Source organism: Phycodurus eques, chromosome 1, assembly GCF_024500275.1.
Source record: "Phycodurus eques isolate BA_2022a chromosome 1, UOR_Pequ_1.1, whole genome shotgun sequence".
NCBI classification, from domain to species: domain Eukaryota; kingdom Metazoa; phylum Chordata; class Actinopteri; order Syngnathiformes; family Syngnathidae; genus Phycodurus; species Phycodurus eques.
In genome coordinates, this window is record NC_084525.1 from 34,549,636 (window position 1) to 34,576,477 (window position 26,842).

The window sequence follows — 26,842 nt, forward strand, 5'->3', positions numbered from 1 at the left end:
TTGGAGACAACGCCAAATTCGGGAAGCGGCCGCCTCCACCGCTAGTCCGGAGGAGTGGCCTCCGACGACACGGTGTGCGGATAGCTGTGACTGACGGAGTCTCATTTTCGCTATGCAGGGGTTTCTGTTTACTCACGCATATTGCAGACGGAAGTGGAGCAGGTAAAGGACGACGCTGATCGGCTTTTGTCACGCAAATTCTCGCCATGTTAGATCGAGGAAATACGCGCATAGGTGAACACATGTATTTATGTATGTCTAATGATGTAAATGTGTACTATATATGTATTAATTTGTATTGAAGCATTTTATTTTATTTTTTAATGGACGTTGTATTGTACTAAAGCTGCTAAAAAATGCCCAAACTATAAAACAGTTTTAAAATAACATTGCTGATATTTTAAATACAGAATTCAAAATTCGATAAATTTATATCCTTTTAAACTTGGACGCCCCTCCTCTTGGCTGCCATATGTGATCATTTATTGATGCATTCCCGGTTCTCAGACTATCCTGTGTGTGTGGCTGTGTATTATATTTTCTCTAGACATACACCCTTGTTCGGACATGCAAACACCAAAGGCATGAAAAAGGTGACAAAAAAAACATTTTTGGGGCGGTGTCGGTGATCCCCGAGCCCCCGCAGAGATTTTTTTTATTTTAATACAAATTAAGCAATCTGGAAGACTCTTAAATTAAGAGTATAATAAGGCAAAAAATATTTACAAATTCTTAGCGCAGAAAAACTTATTTACACCGCTCAAGTACATGTTGATGTAAAAATTTAATATTCAAATTAAATTTGCCTCCTCTTTGCTTTTTTTGTTCTGGCATCCAACTTGAGCCAAGCCCATCTCCAACTGCAACTGATGCCTGCTTCAAGCTGTGCCACATGAATAGCATCCTCCTCTTTAAGCACTCTCATTCTGGAAAATAATTGACTAAAATCATTGTCTGTTTCCCTTCATTTTTCACTATTACCAACTTCAAAAGGCTAATCCCGAATGCATCCTCGAGGATGATATTATGTACAATATTTTCCTGTTTTTTTGGCCATTTCTGAATTTGAAGTTAGTTCATTATGTGTTGTGACTTAACACTTAACAGAGCTCCGTCGCTTAATACATTTAACATTAGTAAACTAAATTAACGTTTCCTAATTAACACAAAATGTACTCGCGGATGAGCTCTTGTCGCCGATGTTGCGTGTGTTTCGCGGTTCCACTTGGGACCACAACCAGGACCACGACCCCCAGCACCTCAACGCAAAAATACAAAAGACCAGCGCAACAAATACCACACTGGCTGATCTGATGAGCAAAAATGTTGCTTGAACGTATGAGTAGCAATAGAAGATGTCCGCTCCAGAGCTGGGTAGAGTAGCCAAACATTGTCGCCAACTAAGTGTACTGTTACTTGACAATAATGTGACTCAAGTAAAAATGGTAGTCCTCCAAACAATTACTTGAGTAAAAAGTACGCAGTAAAATACTCAACTACTGAGTAACTTCAGATTTTTTTAACCACAGCATGAACAATAAAAAAAAAAAAAAATTGCAAAATAAAATGTGAATGTACAAATTCTGATGTTGCTGTGTGTGTGTGTGTATGCAGAGTCAAAACTACAAAAAAACATCTGCAATTTACTGCAGGGTGTTTTCTCAAGTTATAAGTGAGCTGAAATATTCATGTTTGGGTAGACAACGCCAGACAAATATTACAAATCATGAAATATGTTGTTTTTGTTCGTCTAAATGTAAACAAGAGTAGCGCGTCGTTGCCATGAGCCCTTCCCAACATGGCCGCCACGTATGCACAACGGTGAGCGGGGCAGGCTAATCTTGTGTTAATACCGGGAAGCCCAATGGAAGACGTTGTGTGAGGTCATGTGACATTCTTGTGTCGTTTGATTGGTGAACTAGACAAACGTCACTAGCGCTTAAATTGGATGACGCAAACAGCACCCTACGCAGAAGTCGAAGTCTTGTGCACTAAATAGTCGATAAATAATCAATAATTGATCAATAAAAGCTGCGAGCGACATTTAGATCATTGTAACGGAGTAAAAGGAGCGTGACTTATCAACAACAAAAGCGGCGGAAGTTTTTCTGGTCTCGGCAACTCCTTTGACTTAGTCCGCCGCGGAGTAATATTCACAATTACATCCGTGTGTTGATGGTGGTTGTGTGGAACGGATCTCGGTGCCAGCGTTCAAGGAGTACAAAACAGCCTATGGCGACAGCGACAACCCCGCCCCCCAGGAAAGACTCATCGGATCTATACGATTTACGTGGCCAATTTTGAGTTCAAAACAGCGAATTTTCCCGACTGATTTGCACAAACTTGCAGTTGGTAGCTAGGTTATTTATTTATTTTTAAATTGTTATTTTTTTTTTTTTTTTTTACACGCTGAGGATAACAATGACAGCCAGCGTTATTGCAATTGGTTGGTAGAATCATCCAATTTCCCCAAACACAATGAGTGTTTGGTGTATGGGGTGATTATGAGGGTGTGTGTGGTGAACTATGTGGATACGCGAGTAAACTTGGGCCCTCTGGAGGTGAGAATGTGTACACTTGTGCAAGTGTACAGTGATGCAGGGGGGAAATAATTGTGCATTGAATATGTGCGACACTGAATGGAAAGACTGCTTTTTTGTTTTTATTTTTACCTCTTGTTTTCTGATGGACCCCAGAAAGATGAGCTTTTGTATGTTGCATTAAACAAACTTGCCACGGTACTTAAGAGGCCAAGCACGTGATAGCCACTCACTTGCGGGCAAACCTGCTGCATATGCCGTCTTGTCCTCTCTGTATTGCGGACTATTTTTTATTTCCGTGTAACAGCAGAACAGATGGCAACTGCCCTTAACAAAATACAGCCAAACCGGAACGTCACATAAAATTAACAATCTCAGCAATTTAAAGTACAAACCTTCCTCTTCATCTTCTTCTTGATTTTTGTCATTTTCTCCTTTTCTTCCTCTGTGAGTGCTTCTAGAAAAGCAAAGTCAAATTGGAAATACTTTAATGTCATGTTCCCTGCATCAAGCTTATACTAGCACCACTACAAGCCATACCCAAACACATCCGTTAAACCTCTTCTAATCTATCACTCACCCTTATCCTCAAGCCGTTTCAACAGCTTGGCATCAACTTTACTAAGGAAGTCAATCATCTTGGGTTTGGGGGGTCTACCTGGCCGGCGGGCCTGCCGTGCCTTCAGGCCACGAACCCTGCTTGGTTTCTCTTTGTCAGGGTTCGGCGGTCGACCTCGCCTGCCAGTGATGGCCATGATCATAGAGGGAACCTCCTCATTAGCCAAAAGAAACCACTTCACACCCTGTAACACATCATAAACAAAGAGAAATGTGTCATTGTTTGATGTTTTTTTTTTTTTTTTGCTTACTTGCAAACAAATCCCTGAATTTTAATTGGGAACTTATGAAATGCATAAAATGGTAATGTGAATAACCTCAGGACTTTCCCTCTCTTCATAGAAGTCTCCGACAGGCATGCGCGGGCTAAAGCTGAAGTGTTCTCTGGTGACAACGCCACCCTGGTGTTTCTTCAAGTACTGAGCGACAATTAAAAGGACATGATCAATAATGTTTTGTCAATTACAAATTTCTTTGTGGTTGCTTTGGAGTTACCTTGATAACTTCAGGGAACTGCTTCATTCTTCTTCCGCAAGGTGTGTAATACCAGGTTTCGCCCTTCATGCGATCATTCATCTTCTTCACACGGATCTCTCTCTTCCATCTATCATCAAGAGAGAGCTTTATTACATCCCTGTCAAAGGACTATAAATGCCCTTTTAGGAATAGGATTAGCTCTTAAAGATACAGAAATGGTGGCTATTTTAATAACATCCATCTGAATCTGATCTTCATTTTGATCTCAAGCCCTGGTAAACAGTATTAGGTATGTTACCCATGCAGCAGAGGGAACTGGACCTGTTGTTCTGTTGCAACCCTCCTCCTGGAGGGTTCACCTGTTAAACACACACACACGGTCAACACAGGACTGTTAAAAACTGGGATTTATCTAAACAACACCTCTTCGCACCTTTACCAGCTGGGGAACTTTCCTCTTCGTTGTCCTCTGCATCACTAGCAGCTGCGCCAGCATCATCTTTTAGTGTGGTCATGTCCTCTTTAACTTGCTCATGTTTCTTCATTCTTTTCATCTTCTTGGGTTTATCAAAGGGCGAGCTGATGGCTGATGTGTTGGCAAGAACTGCTTCAATCGTGGCTGTGATTGAATCAATCTCCTCAGATGGAGGCTGAGTCTGCCCACATTCGTTCGGTGTTCCTTTGGCCAGTTCTGGTCTAAGAGTTGCCTTTCTCTTCCTTCCCTTGACTCCCTCCTCTTTAGCATCACCTCCTTCGGGCTTGATCTTCTCCACCTTTGGTGTTCGACCACGGGGCTTTCTCTTTGCCTCCTCAGGAGCTTGAAAAATAGGGGAAGAAAATGCATATTACACAAAGATTTTACAAGTAAAACAATTTTTTAACAAATAAGAACACTGAATACCCGATTTTCTAATCCATAATGCCTTTGGAGACTGAGGTTTGCAAGTTTGTCCTGGGCTTTTCAGACGTCCTGGAGTGGCTGACAAAACCTGATCAGTGACTGGCTGCAGTGGGTGTACAGCAGGTCTGTGTGCTGGGGTACTGAAGGTGATGAAGTTCTCGTCTCTCATCTTGAAACTCGGGGGAGTCATGATCTCGATTGCAGTGGGTGTTTTGCTAACAGCATCAGAGTCTGGTGTATGATGACCTACAGTAGGCCAGCCTGCTTCAGTCCCTGAACAAAGACATTGTATTATTTTATGAGCAGTATCATCCAATAATCTAATGTATTATCTAAAAGGAAACAGAACCTCAGTTTCAGTTTCTCTGACTTAATAATTCAAGAAAGTACCTTGGTGACGTGGGTGAGATGGCCCAAATGAAGTATTGTTGAGGGAAGACTCCAGCATGGACTCTCCTGCCTCAGACATCTCCTGCTCATAGGTGGTGTTCAGACTTGAATAATCCAGAGACAAGTTGCCATTGCTAGTTGTCTCATAAACAGAAGATGATTGTTCTGTATGAGAAGTGCTGGCAAACTGAGAAGTGCCATTTCCAAGGTGAAAGCTGTTGCCGAAGCTGCTGATGTCATGTATGCGTGAGGTGCTCTGAGCTAAGGACTTATCTAAGAAGGAACTGATATGGATTCTTGACAGCGTGCTGCAGACTGAACTGTCACCATATTGGGAGGTGGTGAGCGGAGAGTGGTCAAAACTTGTTTCAACAGTCAGTGAGGAGAGCTTGGCACTGGGATGGTCAAGAGGCATTGAAATTCTGCTTAGAGTTTCCTCTGTATTGAGTACGTCAAGAACGCTGCCAGTAGCCATTGGCTCCTTTTGTATATTGCTGGGCTGTCGCTCAGTCTGCACAAGTTGTCCTGAAAGATCAGATGATTTCTGAGGGTCAGAAGCTTTGTGCACATTTACTTTGCCTGACTCAAGATGAGGGGGACATTCTTTTGCCATTGTGCCCTTTCCAGTGAGTAAACCTTTACCCTTGTTACTGTGACCATGATGCTCTGGCAACAGAGCCATCTCATTTAGCACACTGCCAGGAGATGAAGTGGCAGGATGCTGCACAGAGTCAGAACTCTGAATCATTTCGGAAGATGTTGCAGGAGGCACAGACATCGGTGCAGTCCTGGAGCCTTGCGTGGTTCGTAGCGGTACGGTAGCGAGAGATCTGGCTGAGGGATTGTCATGGGCTGACTGGGAGGGTGACTTTAGCCCCTTTGGGGGTGGTGATACAGAGGCAATGGCTCGACCAGAACCAACAGCTGAACCAGTGTACAAGGAGTCATGGTGGGGCAAGGCAGCAAGTTTATTACTAGCAGAAGGGATTCCATGTGTTGACTGCGACATGCCAGGAGACGACCCTAGCAATGGTGATGCTATCGAAGAATGAATGCTACCTGATGCATCACACATCATTAGGTTTGATTTTACAGCTGGCATCAGGGGGGGCTTGGAGCCTTGAACCATTTGTTGAAGAGATGAGATGGGCGTAGAACCAGAGTAAGAAGATGTTGACACTATGGCAGGTGATAAGACAGCTGTAATTGGTCCAGAAACTGAATGATGCACCTGTGATTCAGATGAAGGAGAGGAAGAAACCCACTGAGGTCTGGAAATACTGTCAGTAAAGCCTGGAGGTGGACAAAACTTTGGATGTGTTGCAGGTGAGGAGGAAGAGGAGGACCCCACCAGATGCTTGGATCCAGAAAGTATCATCTCAGTAGCAGAAGGGGTAGGAAGAGGAGGTGAGGAATGTCTCGGAGGAGGAGCTGAAGATGACTGGGTTGGAGTAGATTTGACATCAGAGTAAGAACCAAGAGTGGATGCAGGGGTAGTCATGGGAGACTCGACAGAGGTAGCACCAGACACCTTATTCAGAGATACTGTTGCGGAAGATGAAGATGCAATGAGCATCGTCCCAGGAGATGTGCTTACTGCAGTCCCTCTGACGCCCTCTGGTGGTTGGGCAGTTGGCTTCTCAGAACTCTCCTGATGATCACTTGTATGTCTAACAGAAAACGAGGAAGAGTTGGTTGGCCTGAGAACGACAGCTGACTCCTCTGTGTGGTTGCAGCCCGTGATTGCCTCCATGCCTTCCTCCCTCGTATGCCCTGAGAAAGAAAAAGCACCACAGCAAATCAGGAGTATATATATATGATTTTTAAGTGTATATTTATCCATCCATCTATATCACTGGTGTCAAACTGGTGGCCAGGGGACCAGATCCGGCCCACCACATCATTTTATGTGGCCCGCGAAAGCAAATAAAAATTGCTCATTGTGTTCTGGTGTAATACCATTGAGATATTTGCAAGCATTTTTTTGTGACCAATCCCACTTTGAAAATAAATGTAATAGTCGAAAGAGGTGCTTTCATAGGCTTCTGATTTCAAAACTGGTTATTCATCAATGTGTTGTGTATACTGTATGTAATTACAGTATATGAGGTAATCTTTCATTTATATGGGTTCACATTCGTACCAGCTCTCCGAGGGAAGTCATAACTACGATGTTGCCCGTGATAAAAATGGGTGACACCCCTGAGCTATATAGTCTGCACAAAACAGTATTGCGTGCATATACACACATGGACAAAATTGTTGGTACCCCTTACGTTAATGAATGAAAACCCAAAAATAACAATAACTTGAATCTGACAAAAGTAAAAAAAAAAAAAAAATTATGAAAATTAACCAATGAAAATAAGACATTGGTGTTGGATTGTGGTTCAACAGAATTATTTCAAAAACAATCCTATAAAATAGGTCTGGACAAAAATGAAGGTACCCTTAACTTAATATTTTGTTGCACAATCTTTTGAGGCAATCACTGCAATAAAATGATTTTTGTAACTCTCAATGAGATTTCAGCACCTCTCCGCAGGTATTTGGCCCACTCTTCATGGGCGCTTTCTCCAGACAGCATGTTTTAGCTCCTTCCACAGATGTTCAATAGGATTTAGATCAGGATTCATAGAAGACCACTTCAGAGTATACCAATATTTTGCTCTTAGCCATTTTTTTGTGTGTTTTAGCAGTGTGTTTTGGGTCATTATCCTGTTGCAAGACCCATGAACTACAACTGACACCAAACTCTTTCTGGCTAGCACATTTCTCTCTAGAATACCTTGATCATCTTGAGATTTCATTGTACCGTGCACAGACTCAAGACACCCTGTGCCAGATGCAGCAAAGCAAACCCAGAACATAACAGAGCCTCCTCCATGTTTCCCACGAGGGACATTGTTCTTTTCTTGGTATGCCTATGTGCCTTGCCAAAAAATTCCAGTTTTGTCTCATCTGTCGATTCTCCCAGAGCAAATTCTAGGCTTGCTTTTTTTATGTGGTATCCTCCTTGGTCATCTCCCATGAAGTCCACTTTGGCTCAAACAACCACGGATGTTGCGATCTGACACTGACGTACCTTGACCTTGGAATTCACCTTTAATTTCTTTGGAGGTTGTTCTGGACTCTTGTGTTACTATTCATATTATCAGTCTCTTCAATTGTTTATCAATTGTATTCCTGCTGCCACATCCAGGGAGGTTGGCTACAGTCCCATGGAGCTTAAATTTCCGAATAATATGTGCAACTGTAGTCACAGGAACATGAAGGTGCTTGGAGATGGTCTTATAGCCTCTACCTTTAACATGCTTGTCTATAATTTTATTTCCAATCTCCTGAGACAAATCTCTCCTTTGCGTCCTCTGGTCCATGTTTAGTGTAACATGGAGTGTACCACCATGTCACCAAAGAACACAGTGATTACTTGTAACCCTTTAAATAGGCTGACTGACTGATTACAAGTTTGAAAATACCTGTGATGCTAATTAGACGACAACTTGTTTGAACAAGGTCACATTATTTTCAATATTATCTAAGGGTACAATCATTTTATCTAGGCCTGTTTCATGAGTTTTTTTACAATTATTCTGTTGAACCACAATTCAAAAACAATGTTTTATTTGCATTGGTTAATTCTCATATTTTTATTTATTTCTTTTGTCAGATTATATTATTTCTGTGACCACTTTGGGTTTTTCTTTTATGAACAGAAGGGTACCAACAATTTTGTCCGTGTGTATATCAAGGGCTTTTCACTAAAAATTGACAGTCCATGGCGGCATGGTGGGCGACTGGTTACCACATCTGTCTCACAGTTCTGAGGACCTGGGTTCAAATCCCGGCCCCGCCTGTGTGGAGTTTGCATGTTCTCCCCGTGCCGGCGTGGGTTTTCTCCAGGCACTCCGGTTTCCTCCCACATCCCAAAAACAGGTTGATTGAAGACTCTAAATTGCCTTAGGTGTGAATGTGTGTGCGAATGGTTGTTTGTTTATATGTGCCCTGACTGGCAACCAGTTCAGGGTGTACCCCGCCTCTCGCCAGAAGATAGCTGGGATAGGCTCCAGCACGCCCGCGACCCTTGTGAGGATAAAGCGGTACAGAAAATGGATGGGTGGATAGACAGTCCATTCAAAAAAAATGTCCATGCCATTATCAAGTACGCACTAGTGCTGTGCAATATGGACACAATTTCATATCCCAATATACATTATCTTATATCACGATAACATCTAAGTATTTTCCCTTAAAATTAAATTCTCGGCGGCACGGTGGACGACTGGTTAGAGCGTCAGCCTCACAGTTCTGAGGACCCGGGTTCAATCCCAGGCCCCACCTGTGTGGAGTTTTGCATGTTCTCCCTGTGCCTGCGTGGGTTTTCTCCGGGCACTCCGGTTTCCTCCCACATCCCAAAAACATGCATTAATTGGAGACTCTAAACTGCCCGTAGGTGTGACTGTGAGTGCAAATGGTTGTTTGTTTGCATGTGCCCTGCGATTGGCTGGGAACCAGTTCAGGGTGTACCCCGCCTCCTGCCCGATGATAGCTGGGATAGGCTCCAGCACGCCCGCGACCCTAGTGAGGAGAAGCGGCTCAGAAAATGAATGGATGGATGGAATTCAATTCTCTTCTCTTTCCTCCATTTATTTATAAAACACCTATTTGATGTAGACAACACAATAAATAAAAGATGAATAAAAATACAACAAGTGGAAAAATACCATTCCAAATATCTGGCAGTACAACCAGTTTAAGGAGTGTACACTGTTGTCGTGTCCATTGTATTGTAGTGTAATGTACGCTTTTTACATCCATGCTCTTCTCGCACTGCATTAAACAAGTATTTGCTGGTAATGTAAACACACTGCAGCAAAGTAGTTGTGTTGCTACACTTACATTGACCTTCATTCATTTTTCATACAATGTTGGTGTAGCGTCCGAGGTGTACGGAATCTCAAGTCACTCCTGTCACACAAGCAGTTAGTCTTGGAGAATATGTGTAATAGATGCCTGGTTGCGCTGCTCAAGAGTATGTTAGTCAAACCTCAATCCTTGAAAGCCTTAAGAGTTAGTGTGAGGCAGATGACCACGGTCACACTGCACAGACTCAATTTATTGAGTTCACAATTGATCAGCGTAAAATGAGTCGCCTCTTCAGCACGTCATCCCTGTGCCCTTCTCTCCAGGCATGATCAATTAACGCACACTTAATCTTACATTCATGTAAAAGTTTGATTGAGTGGAAATCGATTATTAAAGCCTGGAGAGATGACATAGTAGAAATGCTACTGTTTTTGTGTATCGGACACTACATTAGTGTAGCAACAGAGCCAACACAATACGCCACACATCGAAATAATATAAACAATAGTGGGTAATATTTTTGTTTTTATTAGTGACACACCGAAATAAAAATTGACCAAAACCAAAAATGAGGAACCCAAGGCTGAAAACCAAAAGCTGAAACTCCCAAAGGAATTACGATGCCAATTATTAGTAGTAAAATTTCACTTCCAGAACAATTTGTCTGAATTACCATATTTTTTAAAATTATGTCTAGAACATTACCGCGGGACAGGTATTGCAGTATAATGCGTAATAGGATAAAAATATTTTGCATACTATTCAATTGCACAACATAATCATTACTCTATGGTCAATAATAAATTATGCCTTCTTTATTTGTTATTTTAGTGTATTTATTGCATCAACCTTGTAAAGGCACATGCATTTGGAGCCAAATATCTTCTCTTGAATGCTATTTTGTATCTCCTGTATCCACTATTGCTGCTGAAACGATGCAAATTTCCCCACTGTGGGACTAAAAGATTATTTTATTAGACTTTACACCAATCTGATCGGCTTGATCGGTATCGGACGATAATTAGCATTTTATGCTGAACGGCTCAGACAACATGCCTGAGACAGTCAACACATAATGCTTGGATCAGACTAAAAGACAAATTTGGTCTTTCACAATTGCACTATGTCAGATTACTGCAATAAAATCTGCATCCCGTCTTCTATGATCACTGGGCTTTATCTTGTCAACTCAAACGCGACCGGATACACTCGTTACATGGTGACGACAACAACAATGCATCGCACGTCTATTGCGTTGGTCAAATCAGGGCATTCAAATTTTTTGAGCTCATCCACGTCACTACCAAATATCTCTGCATACCTCTCCACTCCCAAGCCAGCACTGTCAACATTAACGAGTGGGTCTTTTAAATTGAGGCAACCAATCAGAGGAAAGGGGGCAGTCTCAGCCAAATATGGAAACGGTAGATACAAAACTGGGTCAAACAGAAGAAGGTGTTCTGGCCTTTTCTGGACACTACTAGTATGACAAAACCAAGGTTTTTTTGTTTTGTTTTGTTTTTAAATGAAATTGACACTTATTCTAAGTCCATGTTAGAAAGTCAATCTATGGCGGTACAGTACATAACACGACAACATTCATACAATAAAAATCAGGCTTTACACAATCAGGATTTTGGGGCAAACCACTGATGAGAGAGTTTAAAAAAACGATAATCGATCCGATCACAAGATGGAGGAATGTGTCTATTTAAAAGACCTGTTCATTTCCTGTCTATACTTGTGTACTTAATTGCTCGAAAAATTTTATTTACAATAAATGTATCTTTGTTCCTCTATTTATGCCAGTGAGGCATAGTGACAGACAGAATAAATGAATGGTCTTCGATTAGAGGGCAGGAAGTAAATACAGTAATTAATGTATCCACTTTTTGTGATATTTTTGTTTGTTGGTGTGCCGTTAGATTTTTCAATTGTAAATTATGTTTCTTGCCTCCATAAAGGTTGGAAATCATTGTTCTTGTCAGATCGTGTATTCTAATTCAAATATACTGTGCACCCGGCGACGCAGAGTAAAAGTCTTTTGCGGAGCCGATCAATGGCGTGATTGATCGGATCGGCGAATTATGACATTAAAACCGATCAGCATAAAATGCTAAATATCGGCCGATACCGATCAGCCCGATGAAATCGGTGTAAAGTCTAATAAAAATAAAGACTAAACTGGGTCAAACATAAGAACCGGTCAGAGGGGCCTTTTCAGGACACTGTTATGACAAAACCAAGGTGTTTTTTTTTTTTTTATATAAATGAAATTGACATTTTTATACTAAGTCAATGTTAGACTCCACTCTATGGAGGTATAGTATATAACATTCATACAAAGACTATAAAATAAACAATATTAAATTGCACAGCATGATTTAAAAAGTGAATTTTCATACATTTTTGGGCCTCTTTAGTGGGTTAATGACTGCGACCTATGCGCCATATGTTTAATATTTGTTTAAGTGCAATTTTTACAAACAGTCTGATTTACTTAAATTTTTCATTTAAGATATTTTATTTATTGCGCTACATTACAATGCCAATGTTCAAATGTTATTTAGAATTGAAAGTTAATTGTTGTTAAAAAATGGATGTACTTAAATTATTATGTTCAATAACATCATATCAATGGCATAAAAAAACGATACTATCGTTTATCGGACCAGTTTTTGGGAAAATATATCATCCTAAAACCTTTGCTATCATGGCTGGCTGCCACATAATATATTGAGAGAGAGCAAGAGCAATGGATAACACAAAAATATTGTCCAAATAAAAATCTGGAATATAGCGGGAGAGCGAAACAACAACCGTCATATAGCAGATTACTGTATCTGTACTGATGATAAATTGCAGGGACTCATTGTTCCAGGGCTGGGACTCATTGTTTGTAGACATGTGCCCCATGGGACTCACAAAGTCTATTAATTGTAAAATGCTCTATGGCTTAGCAATTAGCATGGTGTCCCAGTCTATCTACTGCTAATTATTCCTCACCCTCACTTCATGGTAACGATACTTGTCAGAGTGTAGCTTGTTCGCAGCCATGGAGGCAATGTTTCGTGACTTATGCTACGTTGACAACGGACGCGAAGCGAACCTTCGCTTCCACGACTCTGCATCATATTTAGCAGGGTTAGCTGTTGTTCGTAGATAGCTGGGGCAGTGCATAATAGCGTGCAACAAGCATTCCCCTTAGAAACCCGAACAGCGGAAAGCAGTGAAGTTGGGCGACTGTTCAATGTGGACACGTCGTTTGTTTCTTAACAAAATAGTGTACACGACTGCACCCTGGCTAAGGTTTTTACTTGGGTTACAACATCCTGTTTCGACCTTTTATTTCCGTGACAAAAATATTTCGTTCCAAAACCGAAAATGCACTTTTGGGCCACTTTCGGCCAAAACTTTCCGGTGGCCAAAATTTCGGTGCATCACCAGTTTTTACATCCCGATATATCCTTATATCACAAAGCTCTAGTACAGAGTATTGTATTTTGGTAATCATGTTCACACTGAACCAAAGATATGAGCCAATGAATTGTTTTGACAGGATACAATTACTATTTGTAATGTCTGGGTAAATAAGTGTTTTTTTCTCAGATCAAAATAGGCTTATAGCATTTTGGAGAAGATCCCTTTATACTGTATATAAATAATGGAAAACACCATTCCACTATGCCACTAGATATCATTTGATGGCCTAGGTTGTTTTCAATTAACTAAAGATAAAAGAGGCAAAACACTGAAGGACTGGTTATCATATCTGCCTCACAGTTCTGAGGACCCGGTTTCAAACCCGGCAACGCCTGTGTGGAGTTTGCATGTTCTCCCCGTGCCTGTGTGGGTTTTCTCCGGGTACTCCGCTTTCCTTCCACATCCCCAAAACATGCATGGTAGGTTAATTGCAGACTAAATTGCCCTTAGGTGTGAATGTGAATGCAAATGGTTGCTTGTTTGTATGTGCCCTGCGATTGGCTGGCAACCAGTTCAGGATGTACCCCACCTCTCGCCCAGAGTCAGCTGGGATAGACTCCAGCACACCCGCGACCCTAGTGAGGATAAACTGTACGGAAAATGAATTAATGAATAAAAGAACTCAAGATAGCTTTTCTCAATGGTTGGCAATGGCATTCTAGCGCAAACAGTGGCCCCTGTTGGGCAACCACAATTATGCACAGGTCACAAGACAAATTTAATATGCACAACATTGCAGAACAAACCCTGCTCTATATCAGAAAGACATTTTGGATATATGAGAAGCAAGCACAATGGCACAAATTATGGCCAAGCCGCAAAGCAATATTAGAAAAAACAATTACTTCACTGTCAGCATGAAAATTAGCAAATAAAAGTGAACAGTCAATGGGAAACAAGAAAACAATGGTTATTGGAGGGGGGAGTGATCATCTTATTTTACACACCCCTGATCAAATGTCAAGACCAAGATAAATCATTTCAAAGCATTTTCCCATCATTTTAATGTGATCCATAACCTGTACTATTCAATTTATATGTATATTTTTTAATCTTTCCAAGAGGGAAAATTGGTTGCAAAAGTGTGCACACCCTCTTACAGCTGTGATGTGGCTGCGGTCAGAATTAACCAATTACATTCAAACTCTGCGGACGACTGGTTAGCACATCTGCCTCACAGTTCTGAGGACCGGGTGATCAAATCCCAGCCTTGCCTGTGTGGAGTTTGCATGTTCTCCCCGTGCATGCGTGGGTTTTCTACAGGTTTCCTACCACATCCCAAAACATGCGGGGGTAGGTTGATTGAAGACTCTAAATTGCGCGTGAATGTTAGTGCGAATGGTTGTTTATGTTCCCTGCGATTGGCTGTCGACCAGTTCAGGGTGTAGCCCGCCTCTCGCCCAAAGATTGCTGGGATATGCTCCATCAAGCCCGCGACCCTAGTGAGGATAAGCAGTACGGGAAGTGGATGGAGATTCAAACTCATAGTAAATGGGGGTCAGCACACACCTGCCAGTATTTAAAGTGCCTCTAATTAACCCCAACTATGTTTTAGATGTTCTAGTAGGCTTTTCCTGGCATCGTTTGCCTTCTAGCAGACGGCTAAAGGTTTTGTGCGAACACAGACAACTTTTTTTCATATTTTATTTTTACCTTTTCGTAATTCCCAGTTTATTTTTACTTCCCCTTTTTTCCAATTGAGTTGTATAGGTTATAGGTTACATTCATGATGGCATATATATATTGAAATTATTTGTCTGGTCTCTTTATTTACAATCACAAAAACCTGGCAATTGAACAGGTCTGTGTAGACTTTTTACATGCGCGGTAGAAGTGTCAAGAGCTCACCTTGCTTGGAAGTAGACATGTTGCTAATATGGGAGGCCTTTTCCCTGCTCATGGGAGATCCTCCGTCCTGCACGGTCGATGAAGATGTCATTGCTCTCGAGGACCCCCCCTCTGTATCATGTGGAGATGCAAAATTCTGCATCCTCTGACCCTGGGGTGTAGACTGCTTTGGGTGCTGGGGAGATGGCAGAGATGCGAGCTGCTGGTGGTAATATGGCATCCCATTTGTCATCACGCCATAATGCTGTGGGAGGTGAAGGGGTGGCCGCAGGTGGGAAAGGGGTTGATGCTGTGATGATGGGGGGGACACTTGCTGTTGTGGTGGAGAAATGCTAGGATGCGACTGACTCTCATACGTCCCATACATGCTGCGGGAAGTGTAAGCGGCGGCCTGTGGGGCAGGGTTACTTCTGTTCCAAAATTGACTAGGAGGGGACATGTTTGATGGGCCTGCCAGAGGTGACTGGTGGGAGCTCTCCATATCCCCATTCAGTTGGTACTGTCCTTGAGCCTGGAAGTGATGTTGTGGCTGAGGCTGCACCATGCCCGGTGAGGGCTGCTTCTGATGCAAGCCATGCCCAGGAGACGTGGCCATGGTCGGACTGTACTGAGGATGTCCTCCCCACAGGTAGCCCATGCTGCTCTGGTGGTGGTTGCTGATAAGTGGATAAGGACTGGAAGATGGTTGGGAAGCAGGTGCACCAGACCCAAGCGCAGTAGTGACACCATTCACATTCATTTCGCCATTCATATCTGTCAAATACAGGGCACATTGCAGCCACATTTTAGAAATTAAAAGAAAACTTATTTTTTCTTCCCTTTGATGGATGATTAAATCTTTAAGATACCCACTTTTTCCTTGGTGAGGAAAACTCACGGAGGAACCATTAGTATAAAGAGAATCCCCTGAGGAACGTTTCAGTCCTGAGTTTGCTGAGGAATGGGTGCCATAGTTGAAATGATTATTTGCCTCCATCTATTGAAACAAACGGCAAAGAAACACGTTACCATCGTGCGAGGGCAGCAAAGCGCAAACACGGATCAAGATTCTAAACACACGTGCGTCCATTTTCCCTGCAATGTACTTATTGTCTAATTTAATCTCATCTCATACAGTGTTTACGCTTTAGAAACTTGGCAAGTGTCGCCAGTCGTCAGCACCATATTGCGCCCAACAAGCGTTAAAATGTCGCAGACAGCTACGGCGAGGAGCAGATGCCAGCGAGGCCCAGCAATACACAACGCAAAAGCAGACTAAACCCCACAAGAGGTTCGTCATTCCGGTTGATGAGACGCTACTAAACATGTACACAAGAGCTCCGCCATAACCGTTAACACAAGACCCGGCCTTGTCGTATTCATAACGAAATGATGAGTATGATACATTCACCCAAGAGAGGCCGGATTTATGTCCCTTATAGCAACCAAAGTAACCCTCTAAATACTTGATTTCCTAATTCAACGAGGCCATTACGAGCGCCGCGTTAGCCAAGCGGCGCTAGCTTCATTCTCACGAGAACAATTCACCCCAGAGCGACGCTTGCCCGTTTGCAGACGTGATAATTGAGAGGCCGAGCCCACAAGAGAGCAGGTAACGTGGCTCCATTCTCACCGGAGACAAACACTAGTCTCTCAGTTCCAAGGTTATTATGCTAAATCATCACAATGGAACCTAGCGAGTCAATATTAGCCAAAGAAGCTAACCGATAGCACCTTTCCGTTTAGTCACCAGGGCTTCCATGTTAGCCAACAAACAGCCCAGCTGCAGGTACCGAGAATCCACAAGCACGCTGATTTGTATCCCCGATGACCACCAGTAAAGTGTATATACATTTGTAAATACACCACACTGCCTATCCTCAGGGGGCGAACGATGAGCAAGTCGCCTCTTACCAGATGGGTGCGCGGTGTCTTTTGTTCGTCGGCTAACGTTAGCTAGCAGCCCGATTAAGTTACATTGTTTACGCCGAACGCACAGGGGCAATTTTCGCACAGCATCATCCTTGCGCTTTCCAAACTTGGATCGGTAATCTCACTCACAACTAGCAAACCTTTCATTCCCCGGATCTCGAAGGCACGAGTGTCTCTACCGCGTGTGGTAGTAGGAATCGGAGCGAAGATGGCACCGCGACAAATAGTAAACAACTCTTCCCTAACCTTTGGGTTTTAAATTAGCAAACATGGCTGATATAGTCCTGTGCAGCCATGATCACAGGGAGCGAGCACCAGCGGCGTAAGCGTCTCCGCAACGGTCATACATATCCGGTCAAACTACGCCAACACTTCAAAGTAAAATGCTTTATGACGTTTTTGTCGTTACTATCAATCGCTACGATCGTTATAAACTTGTTCCTATTCGGTTTTTGCGTTTGTTACTTTTGTTTTTGTACTTTACAAACATAAGTCATATTGATCGATTGTCTACATATTTGTATGTTTATATATCCGATTTCAATAAATATTGTACAACAACAATTGATACGCAACTAAAATAGCAAAACAGCAATAAAACGTTTCAGATTACACAGATTGAATAATCGGGTATGTATCATAATTAGATTATCGTCAATAAACTACAGTTGTCCTATTTGCTGATATTTAACGGGCATGGAACTTGCAAATATTGGTCAATTTTATTTTAAAGCAACTCAGTTTGAAAACAGGAAGCTTCTACTGTACATAGGGTATTTATTTTTGTTGTAATGGACGAGAGGAAATCAAGACTAAAGAGGAAGAGTATCATTGAGGAAGTGTGTCCAAGCGCCAGGAATTACGACCCCATATCAATTTTAAAAAGTATCCAAGAGCAAACTAAAATGGATGAATGAGTAAAGAACTATCAAAGTTTTTTTCTAAGCCTTTGACGTCAGTAATGGGCGATGCAACTTCATGAGCATCTCGGAATTTCCGGTTACAAACCTTATTGCATGACGTCAGCGCACCGTTACGCATATATCAAAGATGAATTTTCACTACGATGATGAAAACTATAATTTTAGCACATCTGTATAACAGTTTAATCACTAGCCAGGGTTTCAGGTTCCCCACCTGTGTCTGTTATAATTGGTCAATGGTTATGAGCAAGAGAGCAATGAGATTTCTTCAACTGTTTATTAGAAATATGTAGACAAAAATGAATGTCCACTGTTATTCAACATCATGTCTCCCCATACATCTTGTTGACAGTGCAAACAGAATTTGGTCATTACACATCACTGCGTCTCTCCAACACTCCCTTAACTGACAATGCTCTGTTCTATATGGGGTCTGAAGAAGAACCCAGAGAAGAGCAAGAAGCCATCAATGGTTTAAGCACAACCATGCTTCAAGCCTGCTGCTGCAAATACGTTTCAACCTGCTCCTGCAGGCTTAGTGCATGTTGGTATGTTGGGGAGATCAACAGTGCAGATATCCAAATGGATGAACGCCATTCACAATATTAGATGGTCATTGGACAGATGGAATATGTTTGCCATGATTTCATATAAACAAGGAGTAGAGGGAAACATGTAAGCAGGAAATTGAAGTTACAGAAACAAAAGACCGGCTTCCTGGTCATCGAATTCACAGCACATGGAAGGCTTTAGCAGGACCCCAACTAATTATTTTTGTCATCTTTTTTGTTTGTTTTTTTTTTGTACAGAGGAAACTACACTATTTACCTAACTTAAAACCACAACATGTCACAAGGTTTTACTAATCATAAACCACAATTCCATTAAAGTCAATCTAATCAACACATATTGCTCAATTGAGGACAAGCATTTCCATCCATTGACGTGTGCTTCATTGGTCATATACAGTAAAGCAAGATACCTGACGTGCAGTACAGCAAATGGAAGTGGAGATAGCTGCTCCGTATATTACCATGCATATCAACCTTCACAGGAGCGTAGCAGAGGCTATGCATTTAATTATGGCTGCCAACAGTATTTTTTTATTTTTACACTGCCTTTAAAAAAATTGTAAAAGTGTTAATTTCATTTGCTTCCTTTGTCTGCTGATCTTCCTTTCCTTCCAGGGTATTAGTCTCTATTCCAAATCTGGCATTTCTGAAAGTAAGGAGAAATACAATAATAGTTTCAATCCCACAAGCTCTTATCAGGAAGTGACTGGAAACCTGATGTTGCATAAGAAAGGAATTCTTACTTTCATCGTCGCTGTCTGCAGACTCATCCTGGAAAAAGAAAATGTGGTAAAACAAAAAGAATTTAAAAAAAAACATGGCACAAGGACACCAATGTCGTGGCTGAAGCTGTTTAAAAAAATAAAATAAAAACGATTCTTACATCTTCACAATCTAGATCAGGTTGGAAATCACCACCTCCCATGTTATTCATCATCTGTTACAAGAAAAGTGAAAGAGTTGAAAAACAAAACAGCAATTGCTAAACAATCGAATGAATGGCACAGGGGTACGAGCAGTTGCCTTCGCCCCTCCCTTGTTACTTTTAATTGACACCTTCATAAAAATTATTTATATGATCTACATTATACCATGTAAGGAAAATTGTTCCATTAGTTTGTCTCCACCTTTTTAAGTCTCAGTAATTGCAGCTAAATCTTAGAAATAAACTTAAGCTTGCAGACATTCCAACAGCTTCTTCCCTCTTGCCATCAACTTCTTAAACAGCTAACCTACAATTCCATTGTAACATGCTGCCATTTCGTTTGTCTTAGAGTTTGCTGTCACATTTCTGTCAGGCCAATTATACATTACTCGTGCACTCACTGTAGTAGTCTCGCCTGGCCACACTATTTGCATTTCTGTTGGTGACCAATACTGGCCACTCATGCCAGAATAGCATCTGCACCACTTGCATACTGATTGAGGAGTATCTGCAACATTTGCACAATCAACATTGTCCCAGATTATCGCACTAGACAATGTCTAACATTTTCCATCCATCCATTTTCTGAGCCGCTTCACCTCACTAGGGTCGCGGACGTGCTGGAGCCTATCCCAGCTGTCATTGGGCAGGAGGCGGGGTACACCCTGAACTGGTTGCCAGCCAATCGCAGGGCACATACAAACAAACAACCATTCACACTCACACCTACGGGCAATTTAGAGTCTCCAATTAATGCTTATTTTTGGGATGTGGGAGGAAACCGGAGTGCCCGGAGAAAACCCACGCAGGCACGGGGAGAACATGCAAACTCCACACAGGCGGGACCGGGGATTGAACCCGGGTCCTCAGAACTGTGAGGCTGACGCTCTAACCAGTCGTCCACCGTGCCGCTGTCTAACATTTTAACAAATAAAATCTACTTTTTCTCTAGTACTCTTCCTCCCACATCCCAAAAACACGCATGGTAAGTTAACAGGTGGTGGCACGGTGAGCGCATCTGCCTCACAATTCTGAAGACCGGGGTTCAATCCTTGGTCCCGCCTATGTGGAGTTTGTATGGTCTCCCCGTGCCTGCGTTGGTTTTCTACGGGCACTCCGGATTCCTCCCACATCCCAAAAACATGCATGGTAGGTTAATTGAAGTCTCTAAATTGCCCCTAGGTGTGAATGTGAGTGTGAATGGTTGTTTATTTATGTGTGCCCTGCGATTGGCTGGAAACCAGTACAGGGTGTACCCCACATCCTGCCGAAGATAGCTGGGATAGGCTCCAGCACTCCCGCGACCCTTGTGAGGATAAGTGGCTTGGAAAATGGATGAACGGATGGATCCCAAAAACATGCATGGGAGGTTAACTGGTGGCGGCACGGTGGGCGACTGGTTAGCACATCTGCTTTACAGTTCTGGGGACCGGGGTTCAAATTCGGCCTCCCCTGTGTGGAGTTTGCATGTTCTCCCTGTGCCTGCATTGGTTTTCTCCGGGTACTCCGGTTTCTTACCACGTACCAAAAACATGCATGGTAGGTTAATTGAAAACTAAATTGCCCGTAGGTGTGAATGTGAGTGCGAATGGTTGTTTGTTTTGTGCCCTGCGAATGGCTGTACCCCGCCTCTCGTCGAGAGTCAACTGGGATAGGCTGCAGCACGCCCGCGATCCTTGTGAGGTTAGGCAGTATGGAAAATGGATGGATCTAAATTGCCCCTAAGTGTGAAGAGTTGTTTGTCTTAATGTGCCCGGTGATTGCCCAGCGACCAGATCAGGGTGTACCCCGCTTCTAGCCCAGAGTCGGCTGGGATAGGCTCCAGCACGCCCGTGACCCTAGTGAGGGTAAGCAGTATGGATAATAATAGATGGATGGATAAAATCAACCAACCCTTCGAGACACAGCAAGGTTTGCAAAGCAATACTGACACCTAGTGGCACTTTTCTAGATAATGTAATGTAATTGATAAATGTCCAGAATTGCCAATATTGTAGAGCAATCATTGGTGGCATTACACACACACCCAAATGCACCCACTGGGCCACGGCCCAGTATCATTTGTTACCCGCATGCAGCAAAAGGCGAAAAAATATTTGTTGTCATTTTATTTCTATCATCACAAGGAACGTTAGACCTATCCCCAAGACGACGGACGAGCTAACAGTGTTGCATTACTGACTGGCACGAGACGGACTTCTGAGAGGCAAGCCTGCTGGATTTTTACAGAGTCATGGATAACAGCGCTCATAACTCGACTTTTTCCTCCTTGCATGCCATTTTGTTTTATTCCAGTCTCCATTATGGCTGCTGAAATAATGCGGTTTTCCCCTTTGTTGGCTGAATAAAGGTTAGTTTATCTTCACTCCTCAGCATGTTGTGTTTGTCTCCAACACAAAGTGAATGAGGAGCAGTGGTCTAAAGCCAAAGGATGGGTTGGGCTACCAATGGCAATATAAGATTGTCAACAAACATGCTATGATACTTAAGTACACTTTACAGCGATCTGATCGGCTTGATCGGTGTTGGCCGATAATTAGCATTTTATGATGATCGGCTTTAATGTCATAATTCGAATATCCGATCAAATCCGCAAAAGACATTTACTCCGCGTTTCCATCGTGTACAGAATATTTGAATCCAAAAGCTAGTTTATTTTTAGCCTTGTGGTGTGTCTGTTGACATAGTACTGAGAATATCTGACTGCCAATAAAGTTATTTAGAAAAAAAAACATGTCACCAGTATGGGACAGACAACACGTAATGCCTGCATCAGAAAACAAGACAAATTTGGTCTTTCATGATAGCACTAAGTAAGACTACTGCAATAAAATCTTGTATGGCGATACCACCGCATCCTGTCTTTTACGATCACTGGGCTTTATCTTGTCAACTCAAACACAACGGGATACATGCGTTACCGTGGCGTGTGCATTGTAAGAACAAATTGGGGAAAAATATGGTGGTGGTCACCGGTGCTCGTATTTCATTAAAGTATTGCTTGGGGTATGTTCTCATACTTTTAATACGATACGGCTCACAAGCAGGCAATAAAATGTTATGTAGCCTAGAAAGCTAGTGCTAGCACTAACAGTTGTATGTCAAAATGCCGGCAATCTGTCAAGTCATGCTCTAAAGTTTCGGTGTGTGTGTGTGTGATGTAATTTAATTATAGTAAGTTAGCACCCATGCTGTAATATTGGTTTGACCTGACTGATTAGAATACATAACCTGACAAGAGAATACTTTTGAAGATACCGAGTATACAGTACACAAGTATATACAGTAAATGAACAAGTCATTTAAATAGACACATTGCTCCATTTTGTGAACGGATTGGTGATCGGTTATGGTTTTTATTTTTTTTTTATTATAATTTTTTATTTTTTTTAAACTTGCTGATCGGCCCCAAAAATCCTGTTCGTGAAAAGATATATAAAATTAAGAGAAGTAGAAAACAAGCACTTGCATCTCATATTGTGATAAATTCTACATCAAAAACTTTGGAGTTTGGGTATGTGTTGGTTTTAACAGCAATACCAGCCCAAAAAGTTGGAGAACACTGCTTTAGATGTGCAGTGAGATGAGATCTGCTGACGTCATGCATGATGATGTTTGGCAGGGTTTTTTCTCTTGAGCTGAGGCACATTTTCTCCGGAAAATTAAGGTTAACCTTCAAACCGTACGACTTCTGGGGCGTTGGACCTTGAAGTTTTCACTATACTAAACAAATGTGGAATGTACAGTTTAAGAATGCTTACGTCTGAGAATTGATCAAAGTTTCCCATCTCCTCCTCTGAGTCGTCCTCCCACTCTTTCCAGTTGTTAAAGTCAACACTGAGCCATCTCAGCTGTGGAGACACACCCCATAAAAAGTAATCGAGCCTGTCAGGTGCAATTTCGAATGCGTCTTGAGTGGGTAACCAACCTGGGCCTTCTCTTTGGTAAGCCTAGGCCATGACTTGCCTGGCTGCTCTTTCCGCAAGTAGCACAAAACAGATCTGTCTGTGCGTTTGTGTTTGGATTCCTGCATTTAGAAGGACAGTGATGGTGAGGGGGGAGGGGGGGGAACAAAAAAGGTAATTTTGGTCACTGTAGCTAGCTTACCAATACTTACATTTTGATCAATGGCATCAAAGAGTTCTATTTCGTTGTCATGTTTGACATTGTCAGTTCCTCCAACACAACTGGGGGGCGGGGGGACAAAAAAAAAAAAAAAACAATTACAGAACAGAGACTCACTTATACTACTTTAGTTTTTCTTTGAATCTGATGTCATTCATGTTGCTAGTTGCATGCATTAAGCCTTGATGTAATTTTTTTTACTGAGCATAGTGGAAATGCATTCACCCCACCTGAGGTTACAGTTGCATGCTTATTGGAAATTTGGATTCATTTCTCAATGCTTTTGGCTACCATCATGTTTGACAAGAGAACATTCTAGCTCTGTGATAGTTACGATAACATCTACAGTGTGCGCTGCATAGTCAATGAAGCAAAACTAATGACCATTTAGAATAACACAACCATATTGTCTGCAGTAACTGTGATGCATACATACCTGAAAGCACATTTAGTTTTATCAAAAGTGACTTTTACATCTTTGCTGTCCACTACACAGAACTCTATAAAAACAGAGTCCCTCCTATCGTACCACTTGGCACTTGCTGGAAGCCTGAGAACAAACATGAGAGCACAGTAATGCATTTTAATGGGTACTTTTTAGGTGTACAAATACAGTACTCAGATATGAGAGAGGCTCAGAATATTTATTGTACAAATTTTAACTTAAATTTAAAATGTAGGGCGGCACGGTGACCGACTGGTTAGCACATCTGCCTCACAGTTCTGAAGACTCGGCTTTAAATCCAGCCTCGTCTGTGTAAATTTGCATGATCTCTCTGTGCCTGTTTGGGTTTTCTCAGAGTACTCCGGTGTCCTCCCACCTCCCAAAAACATAAATGTTAAGTTAATTGAAGACTAAATTGCCTGTAGGTGTGAATGTGAGTGCGAACGGTTGTTTGTCTACATGTGCCCTGCGATTGGCTGGCAACCAGTTCAAGGTGTACCCTGCCTCTCCCCCACAGTCAGCTGGGATAGGTTCCAGCATGCCTGCAACCCTAGTAAGGATAAGCGGTAGGGAAAATGGATGGTTGGATTTAAAATATAATTTACACATAAGGCATGATGGCCAGCTATAACTGTATAACTATATATCTAGGCTTTCCATTAATAAAGTCTGTATCAGGTGACGACAGTGTCAAGTTTCAGTGGGTTTTAGTATCAAAACGCCTCCGAATTAAACTAAAAATAAAAATTCTGATTTGGGGTACAACGTGCCATTCATTTGAGAACGCAAACAGCTCCTGGTGTGTTAAAAAAATCTGAATTGTTCTGTTAACAGTCTTTATCATGGGAAGGAAGTGACTTTAGTCTGTAATTACATGTGGCATCAAATAACTTTAATAAAGTCCTCACTTTCGATGGATAGCTATGCTGCTAACCTTAAAATTTCAACAGAACGCCGCAGCCCGAACTTCGACAAAACCTGATACTCATTCGAACCGGCTGTAATGTCGTTGAATTAATTCTCTGTGCTAGCCAAGCTAACAGTCGCGTGAGTTGAGCCATGCGGTGCACCTGACTTACCCCGTAAAGGTAATACAAAAGTAGTCATAGTCCCAACGAATCCCTGCATACTACAGTAAGCAGTAGCACCCGGAGTGTTTTAAAGAGTGGTCTGAATTGGCCAAGCAAGTCAATGGTAGCCTATAGTTGACCGAAGTAAAGGCCAGCCTCCCGCCATTACCGCAGCATGTTGTCGGGCGGCTAACGTTAGCCGGCTAGATCAGCAGTATTTCCATTTTTCAGCCTCCGCCCCGGCCGCGTGTCACATAACTTACATGTCTTGACGTGAAGTCATTGTCTTTTTCGGAGACAGAACAGTCTAGTGAAAAGAGCACTTAATGCCTGCGGAGTGAAGAAAACCTTTACCACACACAGGCAACGCAAAACGTCACCAACCAGTGAGTGGAATTATAGTGTGCGTGTTGTTACGTAGTGTGGGTTTGAGAATACCAACGGAGGGAGGCGCACGTCACGTCGGCGCTACCAGACTTTGCTCGAGCTTTCAGCCAGTCAACCACAGCTGCGGCGGCTGATGTAGAGTTGACGAACTTGTCGAGTGTTGTTGAGGCCGCCACGATTGCCACGACTCCGGTTTAAGTTCTTTTCCTTCCTTTCAATTGTTCATGCTTTTTTTTTTTTTTTTTTACATTTGCAATCCCATGGGCAATGCGTTTATAAAATGGTAAACTGGTCTGCGGTATTGTAACGACTGCTACGTTGATGAGTAAAACGATTTAAGATTATTTGTATTTAACAGCTTTCTCCCATAGTTATGGACCTATTTGCGGAGCTAAGCAACAAATCTGAATATTGATCATAATTATGTATTCATAATATAATTATTCTTAATCATTCTGCCCTTCCCCCGGAATGCAGCCCACACCAAACTACCTCTACAAATGAGGTATCAAAGAAGCGTCCCGACCGCGAATGGATGGGCATTACTTTAAAATAAAAAAAAAAAAATCTGTGTTACCATGGTGACACAATTTCCCTCAAACTATGAACAATCTCCCATAGTTTTCCCTTCATTTCACGCAGCTGTGGACACGGCCACAGCAGCCATGTTGGAGGTCCATGTATTATGTTCCGGTCAGATTGACAGCTCACCATTGAAATGGTCAATTAATGTGTGGTTTTGGGCTGCAAAAATAAAGGTGGGAGGGCTAAAGTCTCTTTTTAACATTTGCTGGCGCCGGTCTTGTTTGTCAATTAAAACATTCACATATGTATGGAATAATTTATAAACAGCCATTTGCAGTAACAACTGCAATGCTTTGTGTTAACATTGTGTTTAATGCAACATTTAGCCCAACCAGAAAATTCAAGGAAATACACTATATTGCCAAAAGTATTCCCTCACCTGTCTTGACTCGCATATGAATTTAAATGACATCCTATTCTTACCCCTCCTTGAGCCATCCCCTTGTCGTGGTGGAAGGGTTTGTGTGTCCCAGTGATCCCAGGAGCTAAGTGGTCAAGGGCTTTATGCCCCTGGCAGGGTCACCCATGGCAAACAGGTCCTAGCTGAGGGACCAGACAAAACACAGCTAAAAGACCCCCAATGATGAGTAAGTTGATGGAATCACGTTTTCCATTGCTCGGACTCAGGTCACCGGGGCCCCCCTCTGGAGCCAGGCCTGGAGGTGGGACTCGAAGGCGAGCGCCTAGTGGCTGAGTCTGCACCCACGGGGCCGGGCCGGGTACAGCCCGAAAGGGTAACGTGGGTCTCCCTGCCCATGGGCTCACCACCTGTGGGA

The 26,842-nt window shown here is 42.3% G+C and overlaps 2 protein-coding genes across 6 annotated transcripts in view; both read right to left on the reverse strand.

The window, feature by feature from the left end:
• The window catches only part of baz2a (bromodomain adjacent to zinc finger domain, 2A), a 32,611-nt gene extending 15,236 nt beyond the window's left edge, over positions 1–17,375 (reverse strand). The window contains exons 1-12 of one of the 5 annotated variants that reach the window (XM_061689512.1): positions 17,164–17,368; positions 15,976–16,099; positions 15,124–15,876; positions 6,458–6,699; positions 4,927–6,367; positions 4,537–4,809; positions 4,069–4,452; positions 3,934–3,994; positions 3,654–3,762; positions 3,476–3,577; positions 3,121–3,343; positions 2,936–2,997 (exon numbers count right to left, since the gene is read on the reverse strand). In XM_061689512.1, the coding sequence (XP_061545496.1) occupies positions 2,936–2,997; positions 3,121–3,343; positions 3,476–3,577; positions 3,654–3,762; positions 3,934–3,994; positions 4,069–4,452; positions 4,537–4,809; positions 4,927–6,367; positions 6,458–6,699; positions 15,124–15,876; positions 15,976–16,099; positions 17,164–17,181 (3,792 nt within the window). In that variant the 5' untranslated portion in view covers positions 17,182–17,368. The other 4 variants (XM_061689494.1, XM_061689485.1, XM_061689474.1 and 1 more) reach the window with 4 other exon arrangements.
• Positions 17,376–18,220: 845 nt separating this feature from the next.
• Positions 18,221–25,508, reverse strand: LOC133409476 (prostaglandin E synthase 3-like). The gene is made up of 8 exons (XM_061689526.1): positions 25,358–25,508; positions 24,016–24,129; positions 23,572–23,641; positions 23,383–23,481; positions 23,216–23,305; positions 19,413–19,466; positions 19,273–19,300; positions 18,221–19,175 (listed from the first exon to the last, which is right to left on the reverse strand). The coding sequence occupies exons 1-8, from the start codon at positions 25,375–25,377 to the stop codon at positions 19,156–19,158; spliced, it is 495 nt and encodes a 164-aa protein (XP_061545510.1). The 5' UTR covers positions 25,378–25,508; the 3' UTR covers positions 18,221–19,155.
• Between the last annotated feature and the right edge of the window lie 1,334 nt (positions 25,509–26,842).

What these genes read in the sequence shown, in the direction of transcription:
- LOC133409476 (XM_061689526.1), bottom strand. Translation starts at nt 25,377, where the DNA reads ATGACTTCACGTCAAGACAT. An exon ending in TTACCAAAGAGAAGGCCCAG is followed by an intron (nt 23,306 to 23,382) that starts GTTGGTTACCCA and finishes GTGTCTCCACAG; the next exon opens with CTGAGATGGCTCAGTGTTGA. An exon ending in TGCAGACAGCGACGATGAAA is followed by an intron (nt 19,176 to 19,272) that starts GTAAGAATTCCT and finishes CCTTACTTTCAG; the next exon opens with AAATGCCAGATTTGGAATAG.